Source organism: Alligator sinensis, unplaced genomic scaffold (genome assembly GCF_000455745.1).
Source record: "Alligator sinensis unplaced genomic scaffold, ASM45574v1 scaffold65_1, whole genome shotgun sequence".
Lineage (NCBI taxonomy): Eukaryota > Metazoa > Chordata > Crocodylia > Alligatoridae > Alligator > Alligator sinensis.
This window is the reverse complement of record NW_005842037.1, coordinates 2,678,440-2,698,350: the sequence shown is the minus strand read 5'-3', so window position 1 is coordinate 2,698,350 and position 19,911 is coordinate 2,678,440. Positions and strand designations below refer to the sequence as shown.

Sequence of the window (19,911 nt, the reverse complement as noted above, 5' to 3'; positions counted from 1 at the left end):
GCATGGTAGGAAATCTTAAACATAATAATAAATTAATAAAGAGAATGCTGCTTCTGAATGTGGAAGTACTAATAGATTTTTGCATTCAGCATAGTACTTTGAAAACACTTCCTGGAGGTTTGTTTTCCATTATTGTTTCAAATAGCAGTTAACTTTTAGTGTTGTAGAAGATGGGGCATATTAAATGAATGCTTATGTTCAAATCCATCTGGGTGTATAGATAACCAAATCAGTACTGTATCTTGAAACTTCATAATATAGTATTATATGTAAAGAAGTCTAGCGTTACAAATACATACATGCCACATCTCATGGAAAAACGTTAAATGAGACTGCTTACAGGTTTGATGCTTTAGTCTTCTTCCTTTCTCTTAAATTTTAGTAAGAAAATATTTGTTTACACATTCTGAAATCTCTTCTGGGGCCTTTCAAACTACAGTTTGGGAACTACTAGTTTAGGGTATTACAGTAAATAGCACCAACAAATAAGGGTGAACAAGAACAGATAAGAAGAAAGGAACTGTGGGTACCCAATGAAAGATAAATTAGTCTCACAGCAAACAAAGTAATAAAATGAATGTTCTCCCCCCCCCCAAAAAAAAATAAAAAAAATTCCAGAGGCCTTATCTGGATGATAGGATTGGAACTTGATGCAAAGGGCTGGCCTTCTTCCTTTTGGATGGCATGTGTTAGTGCCAGGAGACAGGATTTTTGTGAAGCGGGTTGCAGGAACAGTGACTGGTGCTGCCCGCTGCTCCCAGCCCTCCCACATCAGATGGGCAAACCACACTATGAGGGCACCAGCTGGGCATGTTTAACCTCCTGATTCACGTAAGAATCCCCTCCCCTACCCCTCTCTTCCATGCTCAATAGCATGTCCCCTCCCCTCCTTTCCCATTCACCCTCCTTGGCTGCCTGGGTGGGGAGCTCCAGAGCTGCTCCTGCCCTGCTTAGACTGAGCTGTCTGGGGAACCAGGCTCAGCTGGGGACAGTAGTGGCAGCAGCAGGGCCAGTTTCCCTTCCCTGAGCTTGCTCCCAGACTGGCAGGGAACAGCTGGGAAATCAGGTAGGCAGCTGGCTCCCCACGCAGCCCAACTGGAGTGGGATAGCAGTGGCTCCAGAGCTTCCCCAACCCAGGGTCAGCTGGGGACAGCAGTGGCAGTGGGTAGGAGATCAGGGAGAATGGGAAGGGAGGGGAAGTGCTGCTGAGCATGCAGCGAAAGGGAGGAAGGGATTTTTACTTGATTCAGGGACTTAAAATCCTGGCTGCTGCTCCTGTAGTATGTTATGAAAGGGAGGTGGGGTGTGACTGCGCCACTGCACCCCATGTGGATTTGCTCCTGGTTAGCACCCTGACTTCTGATTCAGAAGAGGTCTATGAGATTGGCAATTCTCTGCCTGAGAGAAGAAATAATGGAGTCTTTAGATTTGTCTGACAAAACCATTTGGGAGCATCCTGCATCCTCACAGCTCCTCTAACCCTGCTGTCAGTCCTGTCTTTACACCCATAGGCCCTGCTAGGTCAAGTTACTGTCACAGCTGTGTGTAAGATTTTTCAGGCCTGCAGCTTTTTAACTAGTAATTGTTCCTCCTTCTCTTCCTGCCAAACAAGATGTCTTGTCTAGGCCAACAGTTCTCAGTCTTTTCAGACTTGAACCACTCCTCAGTAGACTCAAGGCACCCCCTTGAAAATAACAGCTCTTGGCCTTCTCTCATTTTTTGACTTCTGAAAAAATAACAGAGCAATTCTTCTGTAGCAAAGACCTCACACCACAGATTTTGATACTCTGGATTCCTGTTGGAAATATTTGGGTTTATATTGAATCATGTAGGTGGTTACACATCCTAAGACTGTTTTGGTAATATTGTATGGCTCGATTGCTTTCCCCCCCTCAACTCCTACCCTATAAAGGATCCCTTAAATACATGGGCAGGCAATTATTTCCAGTGGAGGGCTGCTTACTGAGTTTTGGCAAGCCATTAAGGGCTGCATGACAGGCAGCCAGGGGCAGATAAATATTCATTTTTTAAATTTCTTCAGGGCCCTGCAAGCTGGATAGAATGGTCCGGTGGGCTGCATTTGGCCCGTGGGCCCCATTTTGCCCACCCCTGCCTTAAAAGGATGCCATGACACGCTAGTTTAGAATCTTAGACTTGCTGGTCTAGGCACTACTTCTGTTGTGGAAAATCTGTCATTCACAGGCTGTCTGGGAGCTGCAGCAGCTTTCCTTTCTTGTCATTCTGCTGCCCAGTCTACTCCGATGGGCAATGCTGGCAGTTTCATTTGCAGTTCCAGTTTTTGGCGTTGTGCTACTCTTTGAGCTGTTTCTCTGAAGACTCCAAACTGGCAGAGGGCACTAGGTGTTAAACTAAGGAAGTAATAAAACTCTAAAGCAAAGAATCTCACTTTCAGGATGATGGAAAACCCTTTCAATGCGAACAAGTTACTGTTTGAACCTAATTCAGATGCACTTCTGATGTGATGCTTTGAAATCATAAGAGGTTAAAAGACGATAAAGTAGCCTGCATTTCAGCAAGGCACGTAGCATGTTCCTAAGTGCTTTGCTGAATAGGGGCCTAACTATCAGAATTTCAGGTAACCCTTACAAATGAACTCTGAGAAGGAACTTGTAAGAGCTCAGTAATGTAAAAAATTATGGAGAAATCTAGGCCATATCTTCTGACCAGTTCTGTTTGGGAATAGTTTTAATGGACTTAACAGGAAGTATGCAAAGGGATAGTTTACTCAACTTTTACAACTTCTTTACTTAGTAAGGGCCACTTAGTAACTACACTAACACTAGTTCTTTTCTTTGTGACTTTGTATAGGATACATAGGCAGACAAGGTTCCTTGGGTGAATTTGATATCTTTTATTAGACCAACCCAAATGGTTGGAGAATAGTTATGAAGCAAGCTTTTGGGTTCAAAAACCCTTCATCAGGCTAAGGAAGCTGCAGCAGTTGGTGTGTGTGCTCTTCCTGGATGGAATGAAAAGTAAACCAACTTTTGTGGGCTGGGCTGGGGAGTCAGTTGCCAGGCAGATTGTAATGTATCAAAAATCCAATGTCTATGTTTAGTCCCTGATCTCTAGTATCCAGCAGGTTGATGAAATGGAGCTCATAGGCTCGTCTCTGGGAAGTGTTGTGTACGTTTCCCTTGAGGATCAGGACTGAGAGATTGGAGAGAGAGTGGCCCTCCTGTGAGGCTACAACCTAAACCCCTATAGGATACATACATACTTACTTACTATTGTGTGAAAATGAGACTTTTAAATGGCTATTGGTTCTTTAGCCTAGGAATAAATTGGGAGAGAAGTACATAAAAGTGTTTGAATTAGGTGAAAAATGTACCTAAAAGTAAAGCAACAAAAAGAAAGTAGGAATTGTGATATATTCAGTGTCTTGGAGCAGTGTGGCCGAAGGCTACCCCCACTGTTCTGCTTACGGCTAGAGAGTGAATGAAAACTATAGTTAGTTTGCTTTTGTTTCTTAAATTGGATCCTAGTTTTGAAGTGGAAAGGGCAAGGGTTTACAAGCATAAATTTTTCTCCTGAAAAGGTCATAAAAAGATATGCTTTTGTAAGAGGTGGAAAAAAGATCTACGTCCATTGCAAATTGCTTTTGGTATTCAAATGCACACTTAAATTAAACCTGTTAAAGCATCTGTCACTCATAAGTGGTAAGATTCTAAGGATCTGTCCACCTGATGTTTATTAAACTGAACAAAAAGGAAGAACAGGAAATTATAGATAAATTAACTAGGGAATTTAACTTTTTAACCTGCTCTATTTACATATTTATTCTCTTTTTAGGAATGTAGAAAAATCGGAAAAAACTGCCATTTATTATTTTTTCCATATTTTTGCATGTTGATCTTGGTGTTATAACTGATAGCTATTTAAAAGTAACCTTATTTTATGGTTGAAGTCCTGACCATTGTTCAGCACTTGAAAAAAATGTACTACTGGGTAGTCTTCAGTGTGCATTATTGATGACTAAAAATACTAATATCTACTTCCCAAAGTGTGAATAATGTAATGTTTAAGCCTTGTTTAAATCTTTGCTACAGTTGTATGTTCATTTTCAGTATTGTGGACACCCTGTCTCAATTGTTTTATGGCTTTAAATATAGAACTTTGTAAAGTTTAGTTCTTAAATTTTTGGCTCAGTGGGAACTGTGGGCACTTGACACCTCTGAAAATTAAGCTCCAAAATTAAGCTTGCTTGCTTAAATTCCAAAAAAGGCCTTTTTCGCATTCTCACCTAGTGACATGACTAATTTTATAATTATGTTAAAATTTGTCTTTAATGTAAGCAATCATTTGAGGTCTGAAAACTTTAAATTAAGGACTGGATGTATTTATATTGGATATATTCAATCAAAATAAGTTTAATGGAGAACATTTACTTTTCCTTTGCCTATGGCAGGGGATGCAACCTATTTTTGCACTATAATTTATGCTACCTTTTATTAATAGAGTCCAAGTCACTACAACAGTGGTTTTCAATTGGGGTGACACAAGACCCTTTCAAGGGTGCCACAGGTGCTGCCCCTGTCAGGTGGAACTGCACTGTATGTCTCTGTTTCTTTGAGTGGCTTGTGGAGCCAGACTGGGAAGCAGTCCTTCCACAGCTGCTTTTCAGTCCGGCTTGCACACCCCTCTTGGAAACAGGTGGACTGGGCAATTTTATCTAGTGGCAGTGGCAGCAGACTTGAAATAAAGTGGGTAAGCTGAGACAAGCAGTGGTTCTCAACCAGGGTGCCGCCAAATTCAGAAAAGTTATGGAGGGTACCTTAAGTCTAGAAGGCTAAGTCAAAAAGCCAGAGGCTGAATTGATTCAGTCTTTGCAGGTTAGTTTAAGATGTAAAGATTGTACCTAATAAGCAAATAGACAGACATTCATTTTTGATTCAGGAAATACAGCTACATTCCTGCAGTGGCTCAAGCCAGAAGCTAAGGGAAGCTAGAGCGCAGCTTTGGCATGTAGCCAGCATGGGCTGTGTATTCACTTTCCTCTTCCTGTTGCTCCCAAGGTCTCTGGGATTTGCAGTCCATATTCTCAGCAGCAGGACTCTGCAGAGTTGCTCATCACTTCCTCTTCCTACTTCCAGGTGCCTCTGGGATTTGTAGTCCACAGTCACAGCCAGGAGTAAGTAGGCAAAACAGGGCTGGGCAGCTCCATATGTGGGGAAGGGAAGTTTAACTCCCCTCCCTGGCCCCAGACCTGGAGTGGCCAGTAAGCCAGCCATCACTGGTCCAGCTAGGGAGCAGAGGGGCAGGGCCAGCCATGCTCTCTGGAGCAGACAGCACAGCCCAGTTCAGGGCTGCAAAATGCTGGGATGCTGGGGGACTGATTTAACTTGAACCAGGAAGGGGTCTAGGACAGAAGTTCTATAAACCACTTTGACATCAGTCAGTTAAGTCTGATGTACATTCAATCAGATTCATCTTAAACCAGTTTCAGACATTTTGAAACTGGTTTATGTGCACTGAACTTCTGTCCTGTTACAGGTTTAAACCGGTTTCTGATCACATAAACCAGTTTATGTGTAACTTCTGTCCCAAGCTGAAAGCTTTATAACCACTGTACTAGACAGAGTCTCAGACAAGAAACTTATTAGCCTAGTGAATGATGGGGTTTTGGTTTGTTGGGGTTTTGACAGGTGTGCCTTCCAAGTCTCATTTATGAGGCTATTAAACTCTGTTAACATATGCCAGTGTAGGAGAATAATCTATTTTTCATTCCCCCTGACATGGAGCCTCAGATCTCTTAGCTCTTTTACTGTGCAGAATAAGTGATTCATTTCTCTTTGGTTTCTACCAGTAGAAATAGATTTTTACTCTGGCAAGTGGTAGCCAGTAATTCTCTCCAGGCTTCCCTCTCAAGTCCTGGCTCCCTCTAATTGGCAAAGCTCTAGCCTGTTTCTCCCTCACAGTATAGTAGAGCATCAGAAGAATCCTCTGCAGTTTTGCTTGTCTGTTAATTTTCTAGCTGCAGTCATGTCCTCTTTATTGTCTCACTTTTTCTTCCTTGTTCAGTATAAGCTGCAACTCTAAAGAAAAGAGGCCGCAATAATGTTTTGCAGGCCTCTGTAAACCAACTTCTCCTGTACATCCTTTGAGTGCCTCAGGTCTGTCCAAAGTGGCAGCGGCTGCTGGCAGGAGATCAGAGGACAAGAGCTACATTGAAAGCAGACTGCTAAGCAGCAGGGAAGCCTCCAAACTGAGGCAGAGCCTTCCTTTGGAAAATGTTTTGGATTTCAGAGAGCTGGCAGTCAGGAAAGTGGGTTTTCCAGCATGTTCCCTGCTCTCTATAGCAAGCACTTAGAGGCAGGGTTAAGGGAAGACTGTTACTCATGGGATAATCTCCTGGATTAACCAGATTTTCAGCAGGGTCAAGTATCAATCCTTTCAGGACTCCTGCACCAGCCAGGGAGTTTTCTGGAGGACAAAAGTCTGTTGATCCCTTCTCAAATGCTTTGATTTCACTAGAAAACAAGTTAATTAACACAATTGTAGTTTTATTCTGAGTCAGTGGTTTTGCCTTCTAATGCTGGAGCTCTGATGGTGTTGGGAAGAGCCCTTGCCCTCACATGATTTTTTTGAAACACTGATCTCCTTCATCGGTTTTCTTCTTCCCTCACTCTAGGCCTCTTACTCCAGCCCAACCTGTTTCATCTCCTGTGGTCTGTTTTCTCTCTGCTCTTGATTGTTGGATGTATGCTACTTAAGCCCTTTCTCTACATTACCCCCCCTCTATATACAGCTTTCTAGAGCCCAAGCTTTGCAGATCCTCCTTCCTTTCCCACTGACCCTGCCTGGGAATGGTATCTGAAAACTGGGCCCCTTAATTCCATTTTGTCCTATCTATTCCCACTTTCCAAGATTCCTGCTCAATCCTTCCCTCTCTTTTCCCCCTTTCAGCATATCTATAGCTTGGTCCTGGCAGGTAAATGATGCAGCTTCTTCTTTCCTTATACTGGGGTCAATGGCAGATACCAGCTGAGGGCACTCTTGCATTGGGAGCAGGGTTGGTTTTTTGTGAGGATGCCAAATCAAGTGGAAATAATATTATGTAGTAGCACATGGGGGTGGAGGGGTGCTCTGCTCATGACCTGTACTAGGCACTAAAATGTCTGGCTATGGCCATGGGGGAAACTGTTTGTCTTTACCTCCCTCCCCCTCTTCACAAGCATCTGGGCTAAGTACAGACAGTCAAAAAGCCTGAGACTGAATTGATTCAGTCTTTGCAGGTTAAAAGCTGCAGAGATTAAACTGAGAAACAACTTAACAGACATTTGGTTTTGATATGGGAAATGCAGCCACATGCTTGCAGTGGCTTAGGCCAGAAGCTGGGGGGTGCTAGAGCATGGTACTCTGGCACATAGCCAACATGGTCTGTGTGTTTGCTTCCTCTTTTTGCTGTCCCCGAGGTCTCTGGGTTTGCAGTCCATAATTACAGCAGCAGGATTCTGCAGGGTTGTTCATCACTTCTTCCTGCTTCCAGGTACCTCTGGGATTTGTAGTCCACAGTCGCAGCCAACAATAAGTTTTTAGCAGGGCAGGGCAGCTCTGTACTCGGGAGAAGGGAAGTTTAACTGCCCTCCCTGGCCCCATACCCCAGCTGCCTGTAGGGGACAGTCCCTGCCTCACTTTGTCCCCATTTTGTTTTAAAATAGGAGGTAAATTTGCCTTGGTTCCCCTCCCCACCCCTTACCCCAATATTAGATAGAAAAAAAGACTATTTAATTTTTGGGCGGTATGGTATTTGCCTACTTTGAAAGACAGATATTAGGAAATATGAATCTTTTTCTTTTGAAGACTTCTAACAAGCGGGCATATCTCTTGCTTCTCATTTTGTCCAGGTCAAATAGATTCATTCTCATAGTGCAGAGGTTTACATAATTGTAGGTCTCTCTACCTGAATTAAAACCAGCTGTATTGATTTCACGTCTGCATCTGAGGATCAGGGAAGAAATGCTACAAATAAAGATAGACGCTGGTTGCATTTTCACTTGGAACCTTCAGGCTTTCTGGAGAATTTGATTATTCCTTAGCAACAGAAATTGCTTTTAGTCCTGGTTGAATTATGATTATGATGATTATTATTATGATGTTCAAAGCAGTCCATGATCACTTTTGGTTGTGAGATCTTTATCCTTCCATAGACTCTCTGTCCACTGAATGTTGCATATTTTTGGAGGGAATCTTTGCTTGCATAGATGCAGCTAGCTTGAATTCTTGTATTTCCTTCTGTCCATTCAGTTGCCATCTTGCCTGACTAAATGGCTAAGGAGATGCTAAACATCCATTTGCAGTGATACATTTCGCTCCACTTGTAAGGGGAAAACCGATTACTAGAATGAATGCTGTTTCATCAGAAATAAGTACATGCAAGTCAAGATCCAGCTTGAAGCATTAAAATGTATTGAAGTAACTAGAGAGGAAATCTAAACCTTTTTTGCCTCTGGGAAAGTTATAAAATAAACTTTTTGTTTAACAATTATCTATATCGTTTTTTCTTACTAAAATATTTTGGAGGAAAATATGATCTCTGTTTACAATATTTCAGGTACTCCTGTTGCTTGTTTCTTTCACCCATCCCCAAGCTCTTGCATCGTTTGTTTACTACAAATCACTTTTTTTATAAAAAGAACTTGACATAGGAAGAATTGAAGTTCTGACAAGGTATGAACCAGCCTGATCCTTCAAATACTTAAGCATAACTTCATTCATCCAAGTAGTCTTACTGAGTACAGTGCACTTAAATTTTTCTCTGTAGGGCTCCCTAGCTACTTGTGTGGAGAGGGAGCAAGCAGCACAGTGAAACCATGATCCTGGACTGAGGCTCCAAGGCATTAGTATAGTATTAATACAATACCTAAAATACAGTGTTAAAAGGACATTAAAACCAGAAAGTCAAGTGATCAAAAGTTAGGAAATACCAAATAATAATTGCATATTATTTCCTCCTCTCTTTTTGTGTTGTGTGTTTGTTTGTTTGTTTTGTTTTTTTAATATACAGAATGGCCAGTGCTCATTTAATGACTCCTTGCCCCTCCCGCCCTTAGTCATCAATGCATGGCCCATGAACATATTCACTGCATGCTTTTCACTGCATTTAAGCCTTGCTCTCAGGACAGAATTATCAATTTGATACTTGCAGTTTGTTTTCCTCTGGTAGCAATGACAATGGTATCCACTAACCAAAGTATTAGAGCGTTGTTTTATTTGGAGCACCCAGGTAAGAGAGAACAAACCTTGCAACAATTACGCTAGTTCATGCTGACCTTTCCCTGTGGCTTACCACCTCTTAGGTTTGGGAATGGTTCGTTTTCTTTAGACTCCCTTTGAAGAAATGCGCTGTGGATCCACCAGGATTCCTCCTCCTCTTAGAAGGGAATTAACTACTTAGTTTCTTTGCTTTGTTGGCAACCAAGATCAAAATGTCTTTGTCATTTTAGGTTGGAAGTTTGCTGAGACATTGTTTATCTATACTTATTATTTATTTTGCTCCTTATTTTGTCCTCAAAACGCTTATGGTTTAGCCAGATAAATACATTTATACAATAAATTCTTCTGGTCCATTATATAATAACTTAATCTTGTTGACCAGATCTGAAACATGGTTCATTAAACTAGGACATTTGAGTATTTTTAGATTACACAGAAGCCTGCCTTCTCTGACAGGGTATTATTATCTTCCCTTTTAGGAATTGCTGCCTAATTTGAGAAGCCTATTGCCCGATTTTTATTTGTTTTATTTCAGTCTTTATCATTCGATAGCACTTTGCACGTTCAGCTTCCATTGATGTTAGGTGCAGTTATAAGTGCTGGGCACTTCCACAAACCCCAATTGTTGCAGGGTCTCTTGTCAGGCAGCCAGAAGATAAGGAATATGATTCCTGACTACCTGTGAGAAAATAATTGACTAGCAACTCTGATGCAAAGAGGGAGAAGAAAAACATTTCTCTCTTTAAACTGCTCTGATTTTTACCATGAATGTATTCCATGTCTCCTCTGACTACCACTTGTCCTATGTATAATCTTACTATTCCTCCCTTTCCTGTACCTTGATGTCTCATAAGATCTGCATCCCTTTTCCTACCTCCTTGTCCATGTTTTCGGGCTTCTGGCCTCTTTGGCCATTCAGTTGTTCTCTCATCCCCTAGACCTTTTCAAACAGAAAATGCTATAATTTTTTAACATGGGGAGAGCAGCAAGCATACTTCTCTTGCTTTACATTCTGAAGCAGTTGAACTTTTATGCCTAAACTTGGTTTCAGAAAAACAGGTGCCATGGAGAATCTCAGCCCAGGTGTCTAAAGTTTGGCAAAGTTAAAAGCATTAAAAACAGGAGTTTTTAATGGAAATTATCAGACAGCCTTACAGTAAGCAATGTTACCAGTCCTGCCAATAATATCTGTATGATTAAAATCACTGTCATGCATAAGTGTTGGCCGGATGTGGGCCACCATGAAATGTTTGTGGCTTGCCGTTAATCTCTTCAGATGAAGTTAAAGGGCAATACCAATACTTGCCTAGTTACGGATCTTTTCTTCCTATACCTTTTATCTGTAGTTCTCAACCTTCTTAGACTTTAGGCACCCCTCCAAAACGTTTGTAAATTGAGCACCATCCCACTTCAAAAACTAACATTTATTATAGTGCTTACTCCCCTTGCAGTGGGGGCAGAGGAACAGCTAGGCAGGGAGGAGGCTGAGCATGCATTTATCTGTTTCTTTTCACACCTTGGGGGACCCTTCAAACAGTCTTGTGGGAGTTGGATGGGACACGTGACAAAAGTGTCAAAAGTGGGTAGGTAGGCATTAATAGGTTCTATAGGAAAATCAGTTCTATGTAACATATAATGATTCTGGTTTTGCTTATTCATTTTTTGCTTTTTCACTTTTTTATTTTACTATTTTACTCCCTCTCCCAATTATGATGGAAAAACACTTTCTTAGGCAAGTCTTTCTGGGAATTAAACATACCTGAACTTCTGAGGCACTGTTACTGGCTGCATACCATTGCCATGCAAAGCATGATGGAGTCTTGTAAAGTCCATAAATAAGAACAGTGGATGAGTTGTTTTTTTTAAGGACAGAGATTGGCTTTTAATGCACATGCACCTAACAGTGAAAACAGAGGGAAGAAAATTAGTGAAAAAGTGATAGATCCAGTTATGTTATTCTAAATAATCTGTCTCAAAACTTTTTTGTCATTTGAAATCATTTAAGACAGTGGCCACAGGGCCTAATCCAGTGTGGGGTTGGTCCACAGGTGTGATCCAGTCGGTCTGGTCTGACCTCATATGTCAGATCTGACCATGCCATGATCCTGGGTCCACCTCTCACCCAGGGTCAAATTTCTGGAGCTCCGTAACTTGGATTTGGCCTGAGAGCCATAAGGTGGGTACCCTTTGTGTAAGCTAATTTTGGAGCTTCAAGATGTGCTGTATTTTTCTGTAAAAGAATGTGCATCACCATCAGCTATCTCCTCATATTCTCCTTTCTAATTCAATTATTGGGAGTGGTTTTGTCATTTAGTAAGGCATGCCGAATACTATTTCTTGTCATTTTTTAACTGAAATACTTAATTGAAGACTGCCAGGCTGAACTTAACTTTGTCTTAAGTTCACAAGGGTGGCAGTAGTGAAATTCTGAATTGTTTTTATTCCTGATTACAGTGGAAAACCATTGTATACACTATATCCAGCTATAATAAGAGAAATTCCAGGCGTCTTGTGGCAGCATTTAGGTTGCATTTGCTTCTATAATAAGGAAGCTTATCTTTAAGACTTTGTTTCTTTGGATACAGAGACATATAGTGCCTTGCTTAGTTTTTCTAAATCCAAATAAGGCTTATTGTCTCATCCTGACTCCTTGCTGCTTTCAGTTCTTAGTTTTTAATGTTGTTAGCATGGCTTTGTTCAACATTTGTACCTCAGAGGCAAAGACAGATATATCTACTTAGAGGCTTTTATTAGCATAGTAAACGTCAATTAATCTTATTAGTGCTAGAAAAAACTAATGTGAAAAGACAAGTTGCATTATTAATGGTCAAGTTCCTGATTATTGTGCGTCTTAATACATTTTCTTAAGCAGACATGTGATGTTATGTAAACTTCAAAGCAAGACAAGTGTGTTGAGACTATGGATTTAAAGATAATGCATCATAGTTATCATATGATATTTTTAAAGTGTTTGTGAAGGTGGCAGTAGTTTTTCAAAATACTCCCAGGATTCCTTAGGTTTGCTGACAAAGCGTTCTTTTAACCAGCCATAGTTTGCAAGGAGATTTTCTGATTCCTGAAGGAACTGGAGACCAATATATGAGTAATTGCAAGCTAGCAGAAGTGCATATGATAACCACAGCTGATAGGGTATTCTCTAGATGCCATAAGTACCTAGAACTCTTACCCCTCTGTGAAATCAGGTGTGTATCATACTGATGGCAAGATGATTATTGTTACAGTTGCTCTGCAAAATTTGCACTCTTGCTGAATAAGCTATTTCTTTTTTACCATCATAATAGTTTCTTAGTTCTTTTACTAAGAAAACTGAACTAACAATAATAATGTTCTTCGGAAAGTGGCACCACCGTACCTATTCACATGCAGAAATGAAGATTTAGCAAAGCCATATCTAAAATTAAATTGCATACAGATGCTTGTTAAGAACTAATAGTAATTGCTGATCATCATAACATTACCTTGAATAGGAAGGTGAGGATGTGATTATCTACTTGAGGCTAAATATAGTTAGCTGTGGGGGTAAATGTAAATACTCTCTTAATAGGCTTGAGTTAGAGGAGAAGGTAGCTTCAATTCCAGTATAACCAAGTCTGAAGCAGTGAAAGATTATGAAGGTGGTAAGGAAGTATTTTTTAGTTTTTACCTCTTCATTCTGTTACCACAACTCCGAAGATGTGGCCATGTGTAACCAGTACCTTTTATCTGGTCTATGACCCCTTGTGGTCTGCTAGAACTGTGCTGTGGGAAGAAATTTGGCATTTTCCATGTGGCTTATTCTGTAGTGAATTTGTTTAACAAGGCACTGTTTGGCCTTTGAAAGTTAACGTTACTTGTTAATTTACTGTAAAGCAAAATATTAGCAAACCTTCTTAGCTTGAGAAATGGATAATGACACTATTTGGAACAAACCTGTTGGCATAGTTTGCATGTTTATACTCTAATTTGCTAGTTTAGACTATCCTGGCTCTTTTCATGAAAATAATAATTAAATGTTGTAGCTAACTGCAGCTGGCTCATTCCTTCCTTCACATCATAACATATATTGATTTAGAAAGCATGTAATTATAGTTAGGCATGAAATACCTTGACAATCCTTGCATCTCAGCAGCAGTGATGTTGTATAATCTTTTTTGCTTTAAGGCATATCTAGCAAATTATCAGGTAAATTTCCCATTTTGATTTGTCAGAATAGTCCCTTTAGTACATGAAAATTATGTTGATTTTCATTGGGACTAATTAAAAATAAGCAGGCCCAGATTCTGTTCTGTGTGGGCATCTCCATACCGCTCAATGACTAAGCAAGGACTATCTGACTTGTGTAGTTGTCTTAGCATATTGCTTTCTGTGTTCCAAAAAGCTCTCTCTCTGAGCAAAAGTGGCTATACTACTTCTGGTTCAGGAAGTAGGATCCACAGAGTGAGTGAGCAAGTACATTATCTTGGTATGGTGCCATCATTGAGCAATGTAGATAAAAGCTATGAGAATTGCCCTCCTTATGCATAAAGCTAATGGTTTTGCTGATATAATGTGTGTTTACAATGCTGAAATCATGAAATGAAAATTATTATTTGGATGTTGAAATCAAGTTATGCCCACTTTATTTTCAACATGCCTTGTATTATTCTTTTGCCCTTTATTTGGGCTCTCTATCCTATGCTGTGTATTATGTTTGGAGCCTTCTTAAGTTGAGAAGGTGGTGCAACTAGCAGCAACACTTTTCCCACAGCGCTGGGTTTACACACAAACTTTTTCCTGTCACACTTGTCCGTTGAAGAAGCAGTTTACAGATGAAGGCACAGTTGGAGACTGACCGACTAAATCTCACTATTATGTCTGAGCCTTCATCCTGTCTGCAGAAGAAACCTAATAGACATCCAGGGCAAGTCATTGTTGTCTTGCATCCAGTGCAGATGCCCTTTTGGTAGGGAAGGTCTTGCAGGATGGCCTCATGTCTCATCCTTCAAGAACATAACATGCAAGCAATCAAGCAAACTGTAATTGGTCTACCTACTAATGTTTTGTGAACAAAACTTCACGTATCTTGGGTTTAAACTTAAAATATCTTAACTCTTCCTTTCTCTCTCTTCTCCAACTTTTTGAAGTGGTTATATAGTATAATAATATAATATATTTATATAGTCACTCATTAGCTACATATAGCCATTATATAGACATTTTAAAAAGTTGGAGAAGAGAAAGGAAGAGTTAAGATTTTTTTTAAGTTTTAACCCAAGATAGATAGAAAAATATATCTGCATCTCATACAATATAAAATAAAGTTTTCATGAGTAAATGTAATGCAATGTTTCTAGTCAGGAATATGGACACACACCATACAGTTTTATTGTATGTGTTAAGAGTTGCTCTCATGTACTAAAATGAGGTAGTTTATTTATATTGAGCACATTTCTTTACCTCTTAAGAGTACTGGCCAAATATCAACATTCTTCAGTGCCTATTTTTTTTTTTTTTTTTTAAGGTATTTTATTGCTACTTCTGTTGGGTCATTCCATGTAAGACATGGGGAATAAAATGAAAATTGTCCTAACTACTACAGGCTTCTATAGGTATTTTCACTTTTGTGACTGTCATAGGGCTAAATTAGCTTCTGATTTGCAGCTGTGTGATTTTTACCTTTCGTAACAATGCTAATTACTTTTAGGTGTTTTTGAAATGTGGGAGCAAACATTATTTTATAGTTCCCCTTGTCTTTCCATGCAAACTGTATGAGCCACTCAGGTCTCTCCGTGTCCTGATGAGCCTCATAATTAAATTTCCTTAAACATAAGTTGGGCTTAAGGAAAGGTGGAGCAGCAACAGCACTTCCTTGTGACTTCAGTTTCCTGTGCATGTAAATGGGGAAATTGCTGTTTGGAACTAAGAAAGAACAACTTTTGAACTTTCAGTTATAAAAGCAACACGTTCTTCCATGAGTTTATTTTATAAGAACAAAGCAACCTTTTTTTCCCTGTAGTTTCCCAGTTATTTTTCTCCAGAACAGCAGAATAGTTATTCTGCATTTTGGACTCTGGCCACAGAATCAGGTTGAAAGTAAGCACCGTTTTGTTTGTTTAGCACACAGTTTAACATCAGCCTTGGCTTTACTTCATTGGGGGGGGGGAGTAATAGGTTAACGAGCTTTTCCAGGCAAATGTTTCTTGCATATCATTACCATGTTTTCAGACCTCTTGTTCACACACCTCCCTCAAGACCATAGCAAGCTACCAAAGTGACCACCTTCTCCTTCTTGTTTCCCACCAGCAGCATCCTGGGGATGCTGACATAATGGCATTAGTTCCACATTTAATAGCGCTGACTTCTGTGGATAGTGTTACAATAGAAATGTTCTGTTTGTAAGAGGACTCTTACATGTAAGAATTAAGATCTGTGAACCAGATGGCTGTGAACAGAGCTACACATGAACTTTCTGATTTTTCACACTTTATGCAAATTATAGGTATATGTTCTATCTTGATACATTCTTGTACACAAGAGCACCGATGTACAGACCTGTTATATCCTTATTGCAACCAGTGGGATAAAGTGTAGTGCTTTCCATGCATTGTTTCTTATGCATCTGCTCATTTTTTTGGAAAAATCAAAATGACATTGCAAATGTGATTAACACTAGTTTTCAAGCTTAGTGAATTTATATTTTTTTTTACTTTTAGAGAAGGATTTTATAATAAAAATTGGGTTGCTTTAATAACCATGCCTAATAACTGATAGTTTATTAAAAGAATTGATATGGATGGTATCAATGTACTGCTGTGAAAGCTGGACACTTACGAAAGAGTTAGGCAAAAATTACAAGCATTTGAGATGCAGTGTTACAGAAGGATGCCAAGTTTCTTAGACTCAAATAAAAAATCTAGCAAATCATTGTTCAGTAAGCCTGGACTGCAGATGGTGAAAAAGAACTCCAAGTGGTATGACCACATGCTAAGAACACAGAGATAGCCTAAAAAAGGATAGAAGAGAAGGTTGTGTGCGAGGCAAGAGAAAGAAGGGTTGGTTGGGAAAGATGGTATGAAGACTAGTAGACTGGACTGGATAACATATAAACATAGTGGCTACGCTGACAAAAGACACAGTCCAGTGAAGAGCATCTGTCCACTGTGTCACTTGATGGGTGGCAATTGATTTGTGGCTTACTAATAGGGAAAGTATACCTGTTGTTCTTAAAGTCAGTAGGAGAGTGAGTGTGTGTGTGTGTGTAGATCCGAAGTAGGGCTGGAGCAGGTATCAGCAGGCCATAGAGTCCAACTCACAGCACAAGGCAGGATCATCCCTGTCTAAAACATCCTGGGCTAGTGTTTCGCTAACTTATTCTTAAAACTGCACAAACATCCCTCTTGCACAACTACCAGACACAGTGCCTGAGAAAATCAAAAACACCCTAATTTGCCCACAGGTAGATCAGGTGAGATGAATGGAAGTGACTAATTCATTTATCAGAGGTAACTGAATATGAAGCCCAGAAAGCTAGTAAATATTGACATTAAATGGTAGACCGCTCAGCAGTAAACATAATCGTGCAGAAGGATGCTTAGAAAGGCTGCAAGCTTTCTCTGTAGCTTTGCAGTCTGTTATAATGGGGCAGCTTGTTTCTGAAGGACCCTATGGTCTGAACAAATCAGTTCTCTTCTATCTGCTCAACTCTGAAACTGAAACAACAGGTAATCTGTTTAAAAGTAGGTACGTGTAACAGGTTAGGTGCCTGAGGGCCATTGTTATGCCCCCTGCAGGCCCCCTCCTCCCTGCTAGGCTCTCTCTCTGCCCCATCTCTCAAGGTCTCACCTTGCCTTCTTGCCTACCATGTCTTAACGGAAATTTCATGAAAGGGAGGCTGCCCTCAGAGGCTGGCAAGCCAAAGGTGCTCTCTTCTCCAATGGTGAACTCTCTTGACCTTGGTTGCCTTAAGCGCTTATTGCATGGCTCTGTCCTTCTCTACACCATGCCCCATGCCTCGCAGGTGTTGTCACCAATCAGGTGGGACACTTGTCTCCTAAGTCACCAGGCCACCTCAGGCCTTCATTCCCTTGTTGGGGCTTCAGTCTTTCAGGCTTCTTCCCCTTTACTTTGGCTGGTCCCTTAGCCAAGGCCCACTGTTCTAGGCCTGGCTTCTGGGCCCCACCTGAAAGTTCTGCCTCTGTCTGGGCTCCAGGCCCTGCGACTCCCAAGCTCTGATCCTATCTGGGCTCTCAGACTATGCCTTGAGCAGGCCCCCAGGGCTCAAGGCAGTTGCATGCTCCTAGGGCACTAATAGGACCTCCAAAAACCACCTGTGACAGTCCTGCCCAAACCACCAGTTTGAACTATAACCAAAAGAGAAGCCCCCTGGCTATACACAGGCTCTCCCTTTTGGGCTCACCAACATCAACAAAAGGGAAAACCTTCCCCCAGGGCAGCCGTAACTAGGTACTAACATAACTCCCAGCTCTAAGTTATGTCCCCATAAGATCCCATAGTCTCGCTGGCAGTCCCAAGGCAGCTCAGCAGTCCATCAGGCCCTCCCTTGCAGCCTTCTTAGCCAGTAGCTGCTTCCTCTGCAGCTTGCAGGGCCAGGCTGCCTGCTCTGGCACTGGCTTATATACTCCTAAAGGCTTGCTCCCTTCTGGTCATATGACTCCCCTGTTTGCCTACATAGTCAGTGAATGCTCTGCAGGTAGTGTAAAGTGATCTGGATTAACTTTTTCTAGAAAAGAACAGATACAAATCTAGAAACAGACTAAGCTAAAGAGACTTTTCTTTCATTTCTGTAATAGGCAGCTTCAGATGTCTTTGAGGTATTTCCTGTCATATAATTTTGAAGTGTTTCTGTAATAGTTCAATGGGATATTTATTTTCTTACTTTGCTGTGTACATTCAGGGTTAGTCAAAAAGTAGTTGAAGATTGTGCTTTCTGAAGAAGTCAGATATTCCAGTGACATGTAAGTGAAAAGGTACAAATATTTCCAAAGGCAATAGAACTTGAAGTGCAGATTAGCTCTTAACTTTGCTGTCCTAAAACCAAACCAAAGCAAAACTCTAAAGGTATGCAAAATTGGTTATAAATTTACACTGGACTGAAGCCTGATATTTCTATCTGCTGCGCTCAGATTCAAAGTACTTAAAAATGTTTTGCATGTAAGTTTTTTGGGTGGGGAAAGAGGAGAAAGAGAGGATATATCTGGAGTTTGGTACCCATTTTAAGGGAGGGGCATTAACTTGTAGCATTAACCACTTATTTTTGCAAATTATTAGTTGAAAATATAGCCTGACATAATAAAACAAAATAAAGCTGAAACTATTTTTACAAATACATGGCTGCACTTATTCAATACATTTTGTGGATTTTTTGGAGGGTGTTGAGTCTTTGTTCTTTAGAAATTAGCTCAGAAAATTTTTCAACAGGCAGTGTCCATGAGCAGTACCCACATTGACCAAATGAAATCTCATAACTTCCCCAAGGTATTCAAACAACTAAATGTCCCCCAGTGAGGAATTTGCCTAGAAGACTTTAACTGTGTCAGAGGACCATGTGTCTTTCAAATGCGATAGCAATCACTCTATGTTCTGCTGTTAATATTAAAAGGCGTAGCCTGAAAAAACAACCCCAAAATTCCCCTAGTGTAACACCTGTTGTTGGAGTTGTAATGTTAGAACAGGTTCCAGAGAGGAGAACCATTTTTATTGCATGACCTTAATTTACCTTTAAAGTAAGTTTTGATTACTGGTGCCTTGTTTATGTACTAGCTCTTGCTAGTTCTTGTTAGAGCTAGTAGGAAACTTTGTTGGCATACACAGTTTATGTGATGGTGACATAATAAACTTGGCCCGTTTTTTATTCTGAGTTTATTTACAAGTGCAATGGAGTTCTGGTCTCATCCTACTTTTGTGTTAGGACAAATAAAAATGGGAAGCATTGGCATAGCTGTGGGAAGGAACATGCACACTAACTTCCTTGTCTGGCTCATCTTGGTGCTGGTTCCTTCCACACTGAACTCTCATATAAATAGAAAGTTTTATGAAAGGTCATTTCAATTAAGAGATTGACTTAATACAGAAATTCACTGATGACTGAAAATTTGGATGGATATTAACCCTGAGGTATGGTGTGTGCGCTTTATTTATTTAGTCTTTTGTGACCTCCTTTCAACTTGTCTGTTAAATCATGCAAGTGTCAGGCTGGATTTTCAGCTTCCCTCTTCAACTTGATATGCGCGTGTGGGTATAAGTCCTGCCTCTAAAAGCAAGCATTTTGATAGTAACAAAATGACTAGCTCAGTTTTGGACAATGCTTAACTTTCAGAGATCTGCTAACTTACTTTACACATAGTATTTAAGAAATAGGTTTACTTGAGAGACAGTGAGAAAATAAGCAGACAAGGTTCCTTGGGTGAATCTGATATCTTTTATTAGACCAACCCAAATAGTTGGAAAATAATTATTAAGCAAGCTTTCGGGTTCAAAAACCCTTCGTCAGGCTAAGGAAGTTTCAGCAGTTGGTGTGTGCTCTTCCTGGATGGAATGAAAAGTAAAGAAGCCAGCGGCTGGGCTGGTATGCATACAAGACGGGTAGCCAGTGAAAAGGTAGGTTGAGGAGTCAATGGGTGAGAGACAGGCTGGGGAGTGGGGAGAAGAGAGAGAAGGGGGATGAAAGTGGAGAGA

At 40.5% G+C, this 19,911-nt stretch overlaps 1 protein-coding gene across 2 annotated transcripts in view; it reads left to right on the top strand.

Annotated features, from left to right (window-relative positions):
* The first annotated feature begins 737 nt into the window (after positions 1–737).
* RASSF3 (Ras association domain family member 3) overlaps positions 738–19,911 on the top strand; it is a 44,998-nt gene continuing 25,824 nt past the window's right edge. Inside the window, exon 1 of one of the 2 annotated variants that reach the window (XM_025202816.1) lies at positions 738–831. In XM_025202816.1, the coding sequence (XP_025058601.1) occupies positions 811–831 (21 nt within the window). In that variant the 5' untranslated portion in view covers positions 738–810. Of the gene's footprint in view, positions 832–12,843; positions 12,876–19,911 lie in introns of those variants that run through there. The other variant, XM_006022480.3, reaches the window with a different exon arrangement.